The sequence below is a fragment of the Dromiciops gliroides genome, chromosome 3, assembly GCF_019393635.1.
Source record: "Dromiciops gliroides isolate mDroGli1 chromosome 3, mDroGli1.pri, whole genome shotgun sequence".
Taxonomy (NCBI): Eukaryota; Metazoa; Chordata; class Mammalia; order Microbiotheria; family Microbiotheriidae; genus Dromiciops; species Dromiciops gliroides.
Genome location: NC_057863.1, coordinates 89269649 through 89286537, shown reverse-complemented (window position 1 = coordinate 89286537; position 16889 = coordinate 89269649). Strand labels below are relative to the sequence as shown.

Here is a 16889-nt window from a genome sequence, read left to right as displayed (position 1 = left end):
GAATCACAGAGCTCAGGAAGGTTTCTTCTTCCATTAGGGACTACTCACCTTCAAGGGGTTTGACAATCTGTAGCTTCTCTGGCATAAAAGCCCGGATGCAGCTGGTGGTAGAGCCAAGGTCTGTGACCTCAGACTGGTTGGTGCAGAGAGAAGCAAAGCTCCCTGTGGGGGTGCTGCAGCCACTGGCCTCCTCTTTCTCATCAGTCAGCACATGCATCTTACGTTCCCATTCCTCGGCAAAGAACTGTTTCTCACTTAAGTAGTTCTGCCGACGCAGACAAAGGCGGTGCAGAGCCGTAGCTAAGTCACTGTCTCCAGGGGTTCCTGGCAGCCTTGTATTCTGGGAGTCCCTGTGGGAAATAACAACACTACCTCTAGTGGTAACGCTGGATGCTTGTAATTTATAAAGTGCTTTCTTTCACATGCATTACCAGATTCAGTGAGGATTAGATCCGTAAGACTTTGGTGAGCAGATTCTGTACTTCTCATTTCCACAGTGGAGGCTGTGGAAGAGGACAAACTAAGGAATCTAATATTTATTATTTTTTTAAGATGTAAATTTGTTTTTTTGTGTGTGTATGTGGAGCAATGAGGGTTAAGTGACTTGCCCAGTGTCACATAGTCAAGTGTCTAAGGCTGGATTTGAACTCAAGTCCTCCTAAATCCAGGGTTGGTGCTTTATCCACTGCACCACCTAGCTGCTCCTGTAAATTTGTTTAAAAGAAATGTATCACCATATACATAACTTTAAATAATTCTGCACATAGGAGATAGCACTTCTTTACCTAGTAGCAGTTAGTAATAGTAATAATAATAGTTAGAATTTCTAGACTTTTTTTTTTTATTTTGGGGGGCAATGAGGTTAAGTGACTTGCCCAAGGTCACATAGCTAGTAAGTGTCAAGTGTCTGAGGCTGGATTTGAACTCAAGTCCTCCTGAATCCAAGGCCAGTGCTTTATCCACTGCGCCACCTAGCTGCCCCTAATAGTTAGAATTTCTATAGTGCTTAGGACATGCTGGGTAAGCACTTTACAATTATTATCCCAGTTGATCTTCACAACAACCCTGCAAGACAGAAGCTGTTATTTTACTTATTTTATAGATGAGGAGACTGAGGCAAACAGAGAATAAGTGACTTGTCAAGTATTATACCAATAATAACTGCCCATGGCTAGATTTGAACTCATATTTTCCTAATTCCAGGCCCAGCACTCTATCTAGCTGCCCCTAAGAGATATGATTATCTTTAATCATACTCACATCTCCAATTGAGTAACATACCGTCTCTTTACCTCTTTACCCTTTTTGAATGGGATCTATAATATCATTGATATAAGGAACTCCTCTTACCAAAGGAGAGTGGGGCCTACTCTACAATTTAGAATCTTAAAGCCTCTTCCTGGGGCAAAGTGAGGTTAACTTGCCAAGGGTCCCACAACCAGGGCTCTCGTAAGCTGGACTTGAACCGAAGTCTTCCGCACCCCAAAGCTAGTTCCCTGTCTCCTGAGTCATACTGCCTCTCAAATAAGTAACATTAGGAGCATTTTTTTTCTTGGGCCATAATCTTCCATGGATACTTTAGGATATTAAAAAGAAAATTATTTTAATAAAATGTGAACAAACGCAGTGATGGTTTTGAAACAAACATGGAAAGCTGCCTATTTCTATGAAACTATTCCTAGAACAGCACGACCAGACTTCTTGGTTCTGAATACATGAATGTGGCCATGGAAAAGCCACAAGAAATGCAGAAGTCAAAGCAACAACTTGAATTCCTTACTTAGATACATCATCCACACTACTCCTCGGGTGCAGGTGTGCACTGTTCTCCATATGCTGAACACCAGATTGGAACAGCTTTGCTGTCATCACGACACTTGAACGATTGGAGCCTGGGATGGGAAGCAGGGCAGGAAATGATGCTGAGCGGCACCGTGCATCGTTAGCTACCTTGACAGTATCAAATACTCGCTTCTGTTGCTCTCTGTTAAAGAGGAAAATGAATGTCATCTGCCTCTAGTTGAAGACAAAGCCTGTAAAGGAAAAGTCTGAAATATTTTTGGTTAAAAAAAAAAAAATGTTGCCCCAATTTTAATTTTCAGGCATGGACGTGACTGTTGTCTGAAGACATATTATGAGCCGAGCAGCTGCTGGAATTAGACTAGAATTAATAGAAAAGGAAGACTTCAAAACAGCCTCAGTTATGCTCATTTAATTAAACATGAAGCTATCTAAAGTGGGGTAATCAGTTTCAAAATTCTATAGAACAGGAAATGTTTACTGCTTTAAAATATTTATAAATTTCAGAACAAGGAAGTTGAGGAAGGCTGCAAAAACAGAAAGCTACCAAAGAACAGTATAAAGGACAGAATGATTTTACAACTCTGTCTTACAAATAGCTATTGCTTTGGGCCACAGCGGAGAAACTCCCCAGAAATAATTCTTTCTCTTTATTCTGATGCTTTGGTCACAGAAGTGACTTATGTATTAGACTTACTTCTGTTTGCAGAGAGAAGACTCCTCGTCTAAACTCAGTTCTTTGCGCATGGTTCCTTCGATTTCAGCGGCTAGAGATTCCTGAACAAAAGAGTTTAGATTTATGAATGTTGTTGTTGGGTTTTTTTGTTTGTTTGTTTGTTTTTTGTGGGTTTTTTTTTACAGGGTAATGGGGGTTAAGTGACTTGCCCAGGGTCACACAGCTAGTGTCAAATGTCTGAGGCCAAATTTGAACTCAGGTACTCCTGAATCCAAGGCAGTGCTTTATCCACTGAGCCACCTAGTTGCTCCTGTTTTTTTTTTTTTTAAAGAGGACCAGTAAAAACAATCAGGGATTCTAGGGGCAGCTAGGTGGCGCAGTGGATAAAGCACGGGCCCCTGGATTCAGGAGTACCTGAGTTCAAATCTGGCCTCAGACACTTGACACGTACTAGCTGTGTGACCCTGGGCAAGTCACTTAACCCCCACTGCCCTGTTAAAAAAACAAAAAAAACCCCAAACAATCAGGGATTCTGATATCTCTACAGTATTGTACAGTGATAAAAGACTTAACCTTTAACATCATAAGCATCATTACAGCTTACTGGGATGTGGATCCTGGCAATATAGAGGTATACCTAATTTAGAAGGAAGAGATTAGGCAGTAAGATTTCTTCCTGTGAGGCAGCCCACAAACAAGAAGGGAGTGAATATGGTAGAGAACCCTGGGTGAGGATCAAGGGTAGTAAGAAAGATGGTAAAAAGGTAAATGGTAAAAAGTCCATGATGATGAGATCTGGAAGACCACAACTCAGGTAAAAGAGGTATGACAGAGGGGTAGGAAGCTTCGAATATCTAGACAGCTGTTACAGTTCTCTCCCCCCTTCTAAGCCCCTTCTTTCCTCCCCACCATTTACTAATCAATGAAGAACTGGCTTCCAAAATAGAAATGATAGACCCTTGGAAGGAGGTGACCATCCAACTCAGAGCTAGAGGTAGATAAGGAGAGGGAGATCTAGGTATGGTCTGACATACACTCTAAATTTAGAAAGATACTAAAATCACTGCCCATTTTAATGATACTTAGGAGGTCGGAGGTGCCTTTCAAAAGAATTTTGAAAAAGGATATAGGATCTTCCTTATCCTAACACTCCATAAGGCAATTTAGGTGGAGACGGATGGGATGGTCTCAAGAATAAAATTCTGGTGACATATACATAAATGATTCTGACTAGGAACAAAAGAATCCGTCTAAAGAAATTAATGTGGCTAAGGAGGGAGCTCAGCAACCAATTCTGAAAGGCATGCACAGAAAATGTAATTAAGGTAGCTCAGAATGAACACAAAAGAAGGACAAGCTCCTGGAAGAGTAACGGCAGGGATGACAACAGTCAGAATGAGCTGAAGTTTATGGAGAATGCTAACAGCAGTAAGGGCTTTTTAAGTGATGTTTGAAACAGGAGGAAGATTAAAGGGCTGGGACTGGAGCTTGGGGTGGATGAGATATCATTGCATGATGAGTATTCAGAATTACTTAACCTTGATTTTATTTCCATTTTCTCTACTGAGGATAAGGATTTGCAGACTAGAAAACGTAAGACAAAAATGGCTAGCAAAGACTTAAGATAAGTGAGATCATGGTAAGGAAGCAGCACCTCTCTGCCTTCAATGAGTTCAAGTCACAGGTCTGGCTATATTCTAGTGTACTGAAAGAACTTAAAAGTTGTGATTCCTCCACCACTGTTAGTGACATTTGTTTTTTTCCTTTATTTTCCCCCCAATTAACAAAAATCTATTCTCTCTCACTTTTACCTAACACACTGGAAAACAAGAACAAAAATAAACTCTTGTTACAAATATGTACAGTTAAGCAAAAACAAATTTCTAAATTGATTCCAAAAGTCCAAAAAAAATCCAAATAACCAAAAAGCATGTCTCAATCTGCACCCTGAATCCATCACTTCTCTATTAGGAGGTGGGTGGGATGCTTCAATATCAGTACTATGGAATGCTCATTGAATTGATCAGCATTCCTAAGTCTTTCTTTCAAAGTTGTTTGTTTTTAAAATGTTGTTAATGCGTGGTGGCAAGGAATTGGAAGTTGAGGGGGTGCCCATCAATTGGGGAATGGCTGGACAAGTTGTGGTATATGAATACAATGGAATACTATTGTTCTGTAAGAAATGATGAGCAGGAGGAGTTCAGAAAAACCTGGAGGGTCTTGCGTGAGCTGATGATGAGTGAGATGAGCAGAACCAGAAGAACGTTGTACACAGTATCATCAACATTGAGTGTTGATCTACTGTGATGGACTATATTCTTCTCACCAATGCAATGGTACAGAAGAATTCCAGGGAACTCATGATAGAAGAGGATCTCCAAATCCAAGGGAAAAAAAAAAAAGAACTGTGGAGTATAGATGCTGAATGAACCATACTATTTCTTTTGTTTTTGGTGCTGTTGGTTTTTTTTCTATTTTGAGGTTTTTCATCATTGCTCTGATTTTTTCTCTTATAACAGGACTAATGCAGAAATAGGATTAATGTTATTATGTGTATGTATATATATATATATGTGTGTGTGTATAGATATATATCTATATATATGTATATAGATATATAGATATAACCTAAATCAGATTACCTGCTGTCTAGGGGAGGGGGGAGGGAAGGGAGGGAGGGAGAAAAATCTGAAATTGTAAAGCTTGTATAAACAAAAGTTGAGAACTATCTTTACATGTAACAGAAAAAATAAAACACCTTATATGTTAAAAAAAATGTTGTTAATGTATAAATTGATCTTCTGGTTTTGCTCACTTCACTCTGCATCTGTTCCCCAGGTTTTTTAACACTACCATAATTTGTTCACCTCCTTAATGTCCGATTGTCACTACAAAGAGCTGCTATAAATATTTTTATACACATGTATCATTTTCAGCCTTCTTTGATCTCTAGCAGTGCTATTTCCAGGTCAAAGGTTATGTAGAGTTTGGTGACTTTTTGGACATAGTTCCAAACTGTTCTCCAGAATGGCTGCACCAATTTACAGTTCCTGCTAGTAATCTTTGAAAAACTGTCTAAAAAGAGGAAGGTGCTATAGGATTGGATACAGGTCACTGATGCCCTTGATCTTGACTTTAATTCCTGGAAAATCTTAGAAGACCTTAGCAATGAAGACACTGCTTATGAACTCTGAGAAGGGAGGGCATGAGCCACTGAGGATCCAGAGCTTCTGGAGTAGTTCTGAAGGAGAGCAGTGAGTGCCAAAGAGAGAGGTGAGAACAAGAGCATTTTGGACACTGGGGACTGTCAGGGCAAAGGAGGAGATGTGGGAGATGGAGTTTTGTGTGCAAGGTTATACAAAAGGCGAGTAAAACTGGCATGATTATCTAAAAGTACCATTTCGATTATTCTGTTTCCTTCAATTCAAACAATTCAGGGTGTATGACTTAAGCATGCCCCTTTCTTTGATGGGGCAGCTTGACTGGCAGATAGATGACTGTGAGGGCTGTAGTATGCCTGGAGCTTAGGAAGGCATATGGCAAAGTCTCCAATGGATAACCTTGTGGACAAGATGGAGAAATATGGGCTGGGTGATGGCAGAGTCAGGTGGAGCTGGGTGAATACCCAGACTGGTACCAGTATGGAACAGAAGTCCTGTGTAATGCCCCACAGGGCTCCATATTCAGGTCTATTCTGTCCAACAATCATTGTTAGGCTTAGACGACAGTATCCCTTAAATGACATAAAACTGAGACAGATAGCTAGCAAGCTGGATGACAGAATCAAGATCCAAAAAAGGTCTGAAGAGACTAAAACTACGGGCCTAATTTACATGAATGCTTATTAAAGTTGTGGAATGGGATTAAAAAGACAAGTGCACAAATGCCAAACAGGGAGTGGGGCATTGGTGACAATTCCTGCGAAAAAGACTCGAGGTTTGGATGGCACATTTGGTGGCCCCAGGGAGCACACGTGCACTGGCCACAGCATCCTGAATAAGGGAGGTGGGTCTTCCTGCTGTGCTGTCCTCTGCTCTGTCAGGCCCCATCGGGAGCACTGCCTTCAGTTCTGACCGCCAGCCTTTGAAAAGGATGTGGCCAAACTGAGATCTGTATGGAGTGAAGCAAGCAGGACAGTGAGGGGCTTCTGCCTGGTGCGTCACAAGAACACACCAAAGGAATGTTTTGTCTAGAAAGGACCTGGGGGTGGAGGATGATGAAGGACAACCACACGCTCCCTTTGGTTGGCTGGCTCCTTCAAGAACCTCCATTTAAAGATGGTGCCTAGGCCAGTCAGGTCTTCTTCCTCTCCAAGCTGTACTCTGGACTTCCTCTTCCATGACCCTTGTTAGATACTTGTGTCCATCCCTGCCCACCCTGCTGCCCTCCCTCTCTCCTTAGCTTCCTTTTATGGGCTGTCTTCTCTCATTAGAATGAAAGATCCTTGAGGGCAGAGGTGGTCTTTCTACTTGTATTTATATTTCCTGGTCTTAGCATAGTGCCTGGTATACAGTAGGTGCTTTAAAAATGTTCATTAATTAGGGACAGCTAGGTGGCACAGTGGATAAAGCACTGACTCTGGATTCAGAAGGACCTGAGTTCAGATCCAGCCTCAGACACTTGCCACTTACTAGTGTGAGAACATGCGCAGCAGGCGGACTGTTCATCTCCTCCCCAAAAGGGTGGGTCCTTGAAAAAACTGGCGTCTTTCAGTTATCCTAACCGACTGTTAAAAACTTTCATATTTTACCACACTAGCTGTGTGACCCTGGGCAAGTCACTTAACTCTTATTGCCCTGCCCCCCCCAAAAAAGTTCATTGATTGATTATTGACTTACTGACTGTCCTGATGGTATTATATATGCAAGAGAGATATGCCCATATAGCATATATAGTTAAAAATTACAAACAAACAAACCCCAAAAGAATGCAAATTTCCTTAATATTACCTATAGTACTTTGGTTTCCTTACCGCAGAAAATGCTCCACACTGTTGGGGACCATATTATATGTGCTGCAGGGCTGGATCTACTACGGAGTTCCTTACTTCTTCTTGGATTCATGTAGCATTCCCAGACACTCTGCATTCCGATCCTGTAACTCATGAAGCTGAATAGGAAGGATCAATATAGCTTACTACCCTTTTGAACAACAATGAAAGAAAATTTCTCAACTAGTCAGGCAAGCTTTTCCCAGAAAGACGTGAATTTTTTTTTTCAGTGCAGTCAAGTAATTTATACCGAATGAAATGCCAAAATACATCCTTGCTGGAGACAATCCCCCCCGAAATTTAAACTTATAGTCTAGAGTAATAATAATGATAACAGTAATGCATTTATACACTTTAAAATTTGAGGAGAGGGGCAGCTAGGTGGCGCAGTGGATAGAGCACCAGCCCTGGATTCAAGAGGACCTAAGTTCAAATCCGACCCCAGACACTTTACACTTACTAGCTGTGTGACCTTGAGCAAGTCACTTAACCCCCAATTGCCTCACCAAAAAAACCCAAAAAAACCAAAACAAACAAACAAACAAATTTGAGTATTGTCTCATTTGATCATCAAATTTGCTATCTCATCTGAATATCAAGAAGAAAATAAATTACCCTCTGTCACATTTCAAATATTCATGCATTTTTAAAAGAAGAATCACTCTCAAATAATAATAATAAATAAAACCCTAAAGTCAGAAGGTTAAGAGTTATTTTTTTTAACCTCACTTTCAAGTACTTCAATCTTTCTAAACAAAGGATTTATTTCCCTAGTTGGGAAATCATTCTTTATACCTAGATAAGTATACTGAGTTCTTGTGCTAGGCACTTGATAAATGCTGGTGGAGAGCAAAATGCCCTCTCAAACAAACTCCTGGTAGCATTTGTCTTTCTAGAGGTATAATTCATTCACGTGCATTCAACGAGGTTAACAACAAAAACTGACATCTCTATAACACTTAATGGTTTACAAAATCTTTTCCCCCAACTCCAAGATAGCAGCAAGAATTATTATTCCCATTTTACAGATGAGGGACATGTCCAGGGCCCCACAGATAGTCAATGTCAGAGAGATTATACATGTGTAAGCACATTTAGTAGACTGGTTCATTATGAGGAACCTCAGAAAATCAGATGGTTTTTTAACTGTTTTGCCTCAATATTTGTTCCTCTGAGCAGCCCTCTAAGATGACAACTTGTAAGAAGGAGAGTTGCCATCTGCTTTGGTCAAGGGAGTGTCCATGGGGAGCTCCTGGCGAAATCACAGGTCTGAACAAAGAAACTAATATAATTCATAGTTGGAGAGCACAGGATTTTTGTGTTATTTTTCCTGGCCATATGGAGATATTTGTAAAGCAAGTGTCTTTAAAATAGAAGGATTCAGGCAGCTAGGTGGCACAGTAGATAAAGTACCGGCCCTGGATTCAGGAGGACCTGAGTTCAAATCCAGCCTTAGACATTTGACACTTACTAGCTGCGTGTCCTGGGCAAAGTCACTTAACCTCATTGCCCTGCAAAATAAAAATAAAACATAAAAGGATTCTCTGAGAGAAGGAATACAATTACCTGTATTTCACCAGACTAATCCTTCCCCAAGCTTACACACGGAAAAGGTCACTTATATTAAGTTCTAAAAAAGCTTAAGGCTGCATGTCTCACCTCTCCACCAACGTCTTTTCCTAGCTCCCACCTCATTGACTTGTGAAAGACAACATGGACCCCTTCCTTCTCTCTCTTCAAGCATTTAGGGTCAAAATAGTACTAACCTTTTTACTTTCATTATTTCAAGCACTTAAGGGTCCTTAAATAGTACTGATCTTTTAAATCTCATTATTGCTGACTCCATAGAGATATCATCCGTTATTTATAGCTGAAAAGTATCTATAGATTAAGCATCATAGGTGATGATCCCTGTTCTCTTAAAAGTGATCTTGGTGGAGCAACTAGGTGGCACAGTAGATAAAGCACTGGCCCTGGATTCAGGAGGACCTGAGTTCAAATCTGGCCTCAGACACTTGACAGTTACTAGCTATGTGACCCTGGGCAAGTCACTTAACCCTCATTGTCCCGCAAAAAAAAAAAAAAAAGTCACCTTGATCTTCAAGTCTAGCTTTTTTTTTTTAAAAGAATGCTTAGTTGTGTTAACAAAGTAGATTCTGAAAGGAATGCCAACCTCTCGACTTTTACTACATTGTATTACAGTTCTGTTTGTCCTTCCTTGTTTTTGTTTGTTTGTTTTGTAGAAATAGCAACAATAATAATGATAGTTAACATCTATGCAGCATGCTAAGGTTTGTAAAACATTGTACATATTTTATCTCACTGGATTCTCCTAACAGCCCTGGCAGGTAGATGGTATTGTTATCCCATTTTACAGATGAGAAACTGAGACTTGGACAGGTCAAGTGCCTTGTATGAGGTCATACAGGTTGTAAATGTCTAAGGCAGGATTTGAACTCAGGTCTTTCTGGTTCCAAGTCCAGGAAGTCTTACCCATTGTGTTGCCTCACTGCCTTGAAACACCTCAATGAATCCTTGTTCTTGAAGGAGACCAGCAGCAAGCCACTCATACATGCTACTTACTCCCACAAAGCAACCCATTCCTCCTTGTCTTCCTCAGGCTACTAGGGTCTTTCTGTCACCAGGAGGAAACCAATGGAGCACAATGGACTAACTATCTCCTTTTTCATAGAATCACAGATAAGAGACCACTGAATCCATCATTTCTGCAAATTACTTCCAACTTCTGAGGGTTTCTGGTAGTTTTGCTTCTTTGGGGTATTTCTATTGCTGTTTTTAAGTAGTCTGTTGACATGGTAGGCTCCTTGATGACAATGAATTCGGCCATCCTCATTTGAAATTATTGATCGTGGGGCAGCTTGGTGGCGCAGTGGATAGAGCACTGGCCCTGGAGTCAGGAGTACCTGAGTTCAAATCCAGCCTCAGACACTTAACACTTACTAGCTGTGTGACCCTGGGCAAGTCACTTAACCCAATTGCCTCACTAAAAAAAAAAAAAATTAAAAATTAAAAATTTGAATTATTGATCCTATGTGAAAGGAACTGTCTAGTTAGTGGTCATCCAATTAGATTTTTTAAAAATCTATTTTTGCTGAAGAATTCTACAAATTTCAAAATTTCTATTGCTCATCGAATATGCCATTACAAGACACAGATAACATCTGTGATGAAATTATTTTTTAAAAATCATTTTTTTCCATTTTCTCTAGTTATATAATTCTTCATAAAGATCATCAAAGAATTAGTGAACCTTTATTCACTAGAAAACGAGAAACACAAAAAAAGACCAGAAAACAAATTACCTCCATTGTCAGCTGTCTTTGGGCGTCTTTGGAAGCTTGTAGATGAAGCCTCAGTTCCTCCTTTTCAATCACATGCTAGTGCCATTAAAAATATATATATATATTTAAAATTTTAAGCATATAATATACAGTTATTCTTTTTCATAGAGGAAGCATATGATATCATAAGGAATTCTGATATGAATAAGTTACTCCTGAAGTGGCAACTTCATAAGATTCTAATTATAATATTAGATTCATAATTATAAAGTAATGTAAAAGTTTAATGTAGACAAAAATTATTTCTCCTCCAAACTGTTCAGAGGACTACAAACGTTTACCAATAGGTCACATAACAGCTTACTGCAGAGGAAAGGCTCAGACAGGAGGAGGGAGCTGTATTTCAGACAGAGGTAACAGTGTATGCAAAGGTGTTGAGACAGGAAAGCAAATTTGGGGATCATGAGTAGTCCAGTGGGGCTGAGAAGTCGGTATATGACAGGGAGTCCTGTGAGACAGGCTGAAGCAGACTGGAGTCAGTTTGTCTAGGTCTCAAGTTCTAGGCCTCAGTAGACATAATGCTCAGTGGACAATGAAGAACGGGACAGTTTTCAAGCAGGGAAGTGACTTGATCAGAAATGTGCACTGGACAGACCAGACTGATAAGGAAGCGACAATAAAAACCTGGGTGACAGCCAAGGGCTCGGCCTAAGTGGAGGTGTGCCGACAGAACAGATGGGGCGGGGTTTGAAAGAAACTGCACAGGCAGGTAGGTCTGTGGTCTAATGACACAACTTACTTCTTTAAGTTTGTGTTGAAGATCAACAATCTGTGACAAGAGGGAGGAGACTCTTCTGGTATCGAATCAGCTCATCGCTCTTCCCTGACAGCTCCTCCGTCATCCTGGACATCTGAGCATTTGTCTCACCTGAGAGTTAAATGGTATTAAAAGAACCAGTTTATCGAGTTTCTGATAAGGCCACCAGGGGAACAAATAGCAGGGTTTCTCTGCACAGAGTCCCCCACCTATGGGGCTATATAAACCTAGGTCTGTAACTCAGATCCTGCAGTGCCAAGCAACGCAAACACTAACCCTGTTAAAGAACAACTTTCTCAAATCCAGCCGTTTATGAATCTAGGATCTGCCTTAAAAAATTATACTGTGAACTATGCCTTTCTTCATGATACAGCAAAAGATAGGAAACGACCACAACCAAGGGAAACATTGGTTAACGCTACCCGAGCTCAAACTAGGCTAGGACTCCTAGAATGGCTTACCTTCAGAGGGCACTGTTCAAGGATATCCCTACGAGGGAAGATAGGTTTTGAAATAATGCATACATTTTAATCGGGCACTTCTACTTTATGATTCAGTTCTTCAGATGAGGTCGTGAAAAGCATCATGAATTTAGAGCTGGTGCAGAGGCATCCTTGTACACCCATGGAATGAAATAATCTTGTCAAGATTTTAACTAAAAACAAGGGGAGACAACCCAGGTTGAGTTAAGTCAATGTAGAATTAGTCATGGCAGCTAGGTGGCACAGTAGCTTCCAGCCAGGACTGGAATAAGAAAGCTCTGATCCAGCCTCAGACACATCCTAGCTGTGTGAGACTGGGTGAATCACTTGACCTGTGTGCCTCAGTTTCCTCATCTGTCAGATGAGTTGGAGAAGGAAATGGGAAACCACTCAGTGTCTTTGCCAAGAAAGCCCCAAATGGGGGTCACAATGAGTCCAGTCAGACATGACTGAAACAAACAAACAACAACAAAAGAAGCGAGTTTTACTTCTTAGGACAGAGTAGCAATCTGGGTGTAATCTCTTTAAGATGTTTTTGGGGAGAGTGGGACATTTGGCCAATGACTCAGAAACAGTTTTTATCAGGACAAGAGGTAAGAGGTGACATAATCACGCTCAAAGTATTAAAATGCAATCCTTGGGGCAGCTAGGTGGTGCAGTGGATAGAGCACCGGCCCTGGAGTCAGGAGGACCTGAGTTCAAATCCGGCCTCAGACACTTAACACTAGCTATGTGACCCTGGGCAAGTCAACTTAACCCAATTGCCTCACTAAAAAAAAAAAAAATAAAAAAAAAATGCAATCTAGGCTAGCATTTTTTTTTAACATAGCAGGGTTCTAGTAGAGCTAAAAATAATACATAAAAATAACACAAGATCAACTTAAACAAACAAACCAAACAAACCCAATCCTTTACACCTAGCCTGTTTCACCACTCAAAGGTTTTCCACCGAGTTTTTCTTGGGGAGAATGTTCATGATCATTTGTAGTATCACTTAATTACAATTAAAAATCCAAAGATTGGATTTGAAAAATATTGGAAAAACAAAAGGAATGATGGCTTGTTTACTGAGAAGGGAGGTAGCTCCCATCATTCAAAAGACAAGCAAGTAGCCTTTGCAAGTCAGAGAGATTTTCAGGCAATTTAGCAAAATGATCAGCATTTTTAGGGGAAATTTCTAAGACCTCAGTCATTCTTTCACACCCATGGTAAGCTATGATAATTCCAAGGGACAGTAAGTATTTAATTCAAAAATAAACTTTAAACTTAGAGAAAAAAACAGCCACCAAAAGACAGAAAACCAGGTCCCCTCCTCTCTGCTGTCTCTGAGTTTAGAAAAGATTTTTAAGTTGGTAGCTAGTTAATTAGACTCCAGAGGAGAGTAATAAGTAACCAGAAACCTAGCTTTGCAATTCAGTAGCTGTGTGAAGCCCTTTAGCTATTTGAGATTATTTCCCCATCTGTAAAAGGAGGGATTTGATTTTTACAGTTTCTTAAGCACAAACACTCTGGGATAACTTATTCTAGATGCTCATAGCTTAAATGAATGGGAGAGATGAAATAGCCACACTCATAAGCTACAGTTTTCTTTTTTCCTTAGTGTCATTTTCTTTCTCTTCTTCCTTCTCAGGCAGCTATGTGGACAGAGCACTGGGCCTGGAGTAAGGAAGAACCTGAATTCCAATCCAGTCTCAGCCCTGGGCAAGTCACTTAACCTTTGTTTGCTTCAGTTTCCTCATCTGTAATATGGGAATAATATTATTTGTGAAGTGCTTAGCACAGTGCCTGGCACATAGTAGGCACTATATAAATGCTAGCTAATATTGTTATCATTATTATTATTTCATCCTACCCTGGTTTTTACCCTGGTTATTACCTTAACCGAGCATGAAATAGTACTTAGAGGAAAGAACGCTGACCAAACACAGAAAACAGGTCCCCTCCTCTTCTGCTGTTCTCAGTTCAGAACTGATTTTTTTAAATTGTCAAATGCATTGAATAGAATTGTATTTCTATCCTTATTTATTTTTTAAAAATTTTGTTTTGTTTTGTTTTGTTTTGGTTTGGGCAATGTGGGTTAAGTGACTTGCCCAAGGTCACACAGCTAGTAAGTGTCAAGTGTCTGAGGCCGGATCTGAATTCAGGTCCTCCTGACCTCCAGGGCCGGTGCTCTATCCACTGCGCCACCTAGCTGCCCCCCAGTCTTATTTATTAAGATGGTCTTGCATGATATTTAATTCTCCCTCTCTTTTGACCTAAACCTAAATTAAATCTTCATTATGTCACTTTTTTTTTTTTTTGGTGAGACAATTGGGAGTTAAGTGACTTGCCTAGGGTCACACAGCTAGTAAGTGTTAAGTGTCTGAGGCCGGATTTGAACTCAGGTCCTCCTGAAATCCAGGGCTGGTGCTCTACCACTGAGACACCTAGCTGCCCTATGTCACTCTTTTTTTTTTTTTTAATGATATGAGGTATTTTATTTTTTCCATTACATGTAAAGATAGTTCTCAACTTTTGTTTATACATGCTTTACAATTTCAGATTTTTTCTCCCTCCCACCCCTCCCTCCCCCCTCCCCTAGAAAGCAGGTAATCTGATATAGGTTATATCTATATATTCCATACATATACATATAGATATAGATATATCCTATGTCACTCTTGATCGACAGTTTTGGATGTCAGTGGTCCTTGCAGAAAGAGCTCCTTTGGCCCTCTTTCAGTGACATCTTCATGGCCTTTTTCCCCTACATCTTTTCAATTGCTGCACTTTGGTATTATTTACATTAATAAAAGTTTGATTTAACAACTCGTACTGGGGGCATAATAAAGTAAATATTTGAAAATTAAAATTGGTACTCGATTTCACATTATGGATCTTTAAAGTTCATTAGAATCTAAGGACCTTGATATCACCCTAGTCCAACTTTCTCAATCAAGAAAACTGAGGCTCTATATTAAAATATGAAAACGTACTTCTTCAAATTGCTATTGAAATATTCTTAGGGAAATCTTCAAATGGATTTTTAAATAGAATTTTAGCCAATTACAAACCTCAGAGGTTTATGAAACACATAATGTAAGCTTTTAGAGTAGGTACACCTCATTTTTGTCTTTGTAACATCTATTCAATGGCTTGCCATAGTAGGTGCTTAATGAATGAGGAAATAAATGTTTTATTAGTAGGCCCCCTAAATATCTGTTGACTTGAACATTTACCCAAAATAACAAAAAAATAAGTGTTGCTAAGCTGGAAGAAACGACATTCTTTGACTGTCTATAACTGAATTCTAATGATAGAATAGAAATCTAATACTCACGGAGTCTTTAACACAGTCATTGACAAGTTGCTGCTCCTTTTCTTCATAGGTAATTGTTTCAGTCTTTATGTGACAAGCCTTTAATAGAAAAAAAATGGGGATTGCAGTGCATTCTGTTAATAGTAGTATATTTTAATTCTTTAATAATATGAGTTATGAATAATTGAAATAACTGTCATATTCATTTGAGATATGGGGATATTCAAGATCATGGAGATACATCCATAAACTGTCTGTACAGGATCCATCATAAAATGGGGGATTTTGTAATATTATTTCCACAGAACTTTATTACAGTGAGCCAGGAATAACCTTGATACTTCCTAAGCAATCATAACACAGGTGGTGTACAAGCCTGAGGGCACTTTAAACATAGATACACCAAGGATACAATCATTTTTTTTGGTCTGAAGTAGGCAAGGGAGAAAGTGAGAGAGAGAAAGATGGGGGTCCTGGCTATGAGGACTCATACAAAACAGCATGGCAGACCAGAGAGATATCAAGACAACATTTGCAGCATGAAGTATGACTGCTTCCATAAGGGAAGGAGAATGCAGAAATTAACACAAAGGAATTTTTATGGCAATCTTTGTGAGCAACTGATTAGCGAGTTGGTGTAGGAAATAAAAAGTAAAACACAAGTGTCTGGAGTTAAACAGGGAAGGTTGGGACTCTGGGTGAAAACCTAGACTATTAACTAGTATGTCAACATGTTAAGAGGCAGCTAGGTGGCGCAGTAGATAAAGCACCGTTCCTGGAATCAGGAGTACCTGAGTTCAAATCCAGCCTCAGACACTTAACACTTACTAGCTGTGTGACCCTGGGCAAGTCACTTAACCCCAATTGCCTCACTAAAAAAACAAAAAACAAAAACAAAAAAACATGTTAAGGCAGGAATTGTGCCACATCACAAATGACAGATACACCTTGCCATCACCCACCAATCTCTCTGACTGACTCTGTCTCTGACAAAGAGGCTCTTCTCTTCACCAAGGTCCACCTCTGATACTTTGGAGCTTATCTCTCCTGGTAGTTGCTCCCTCATTCAGAGTGATCCCTCCCCTGTATTCTTTTTTTTTTTTTTTGCGAGGCAATGGGGGGTTAAGTGACTTGCCAGGATCACACAGCTAGTCAGTGTCAAATGTATAGGCCAGATTTGACTCAGGTACTTCGAATCCAGGGCCAGTGCTTTATTCCACTGCGCCACCTAGCTGCCCCCCCCTTCCCCTGTATTCTTTAATGTCTCCTCTACACCTGCTCAAGCTGAGTATCCCATCACAATGGAACTCCTAGAAATACCATCTCCACTTCCTCTCCTTTCACTCATCCCTCAACCTGTTCCACTATAGTTTATGACATCAACATTTAAACTGAAACCTTCTTCAAGGTTGCTAACTGCTAAATCAGAGAATTATTCTTAATTTTCATGCTTCCAACCTCTGCAGACTGCTAATCACTCTCTCTTTCTGGATACCTCTCTCTCTCCTCCTTGGGTTCTTCGTC

At 40.0% G+C, this 16889-nt stretch overlaps 1 protein-coding gene across 1 annotated transcript in view; it reads right to left on the bottom strand.

The window, feature by feature from the left end:
• TRAK2 (trafficking kinesin protein 2) overlaps positions 1-16889 on the bottom strand; it is a 74313-nt gene that overhangs the window by 9829 nt on the left and 47595 nt on the right. The window contains 10 exon segments of the mRNA XM_043991667.1: positions 49-350; positions 1781-1984; positions 2498-2577; positions 7449-7481; positions 7483-7522; positions 7524-7585; positions 10790-10864; positions 11568-11619; positions 11621-11696; positions 15383-15464. Of these exon segments, the coding sequence (XP_043847602.1) occupies positions 49-350; positions 1781-1984; positions 2498-2577; positions 7449-7481; positions 7483-7522; positions 7524-7585; positions 10790-10864; positions 11568-11619; positions 11621-11696; positions 15383-15464 (1006 nt within the window).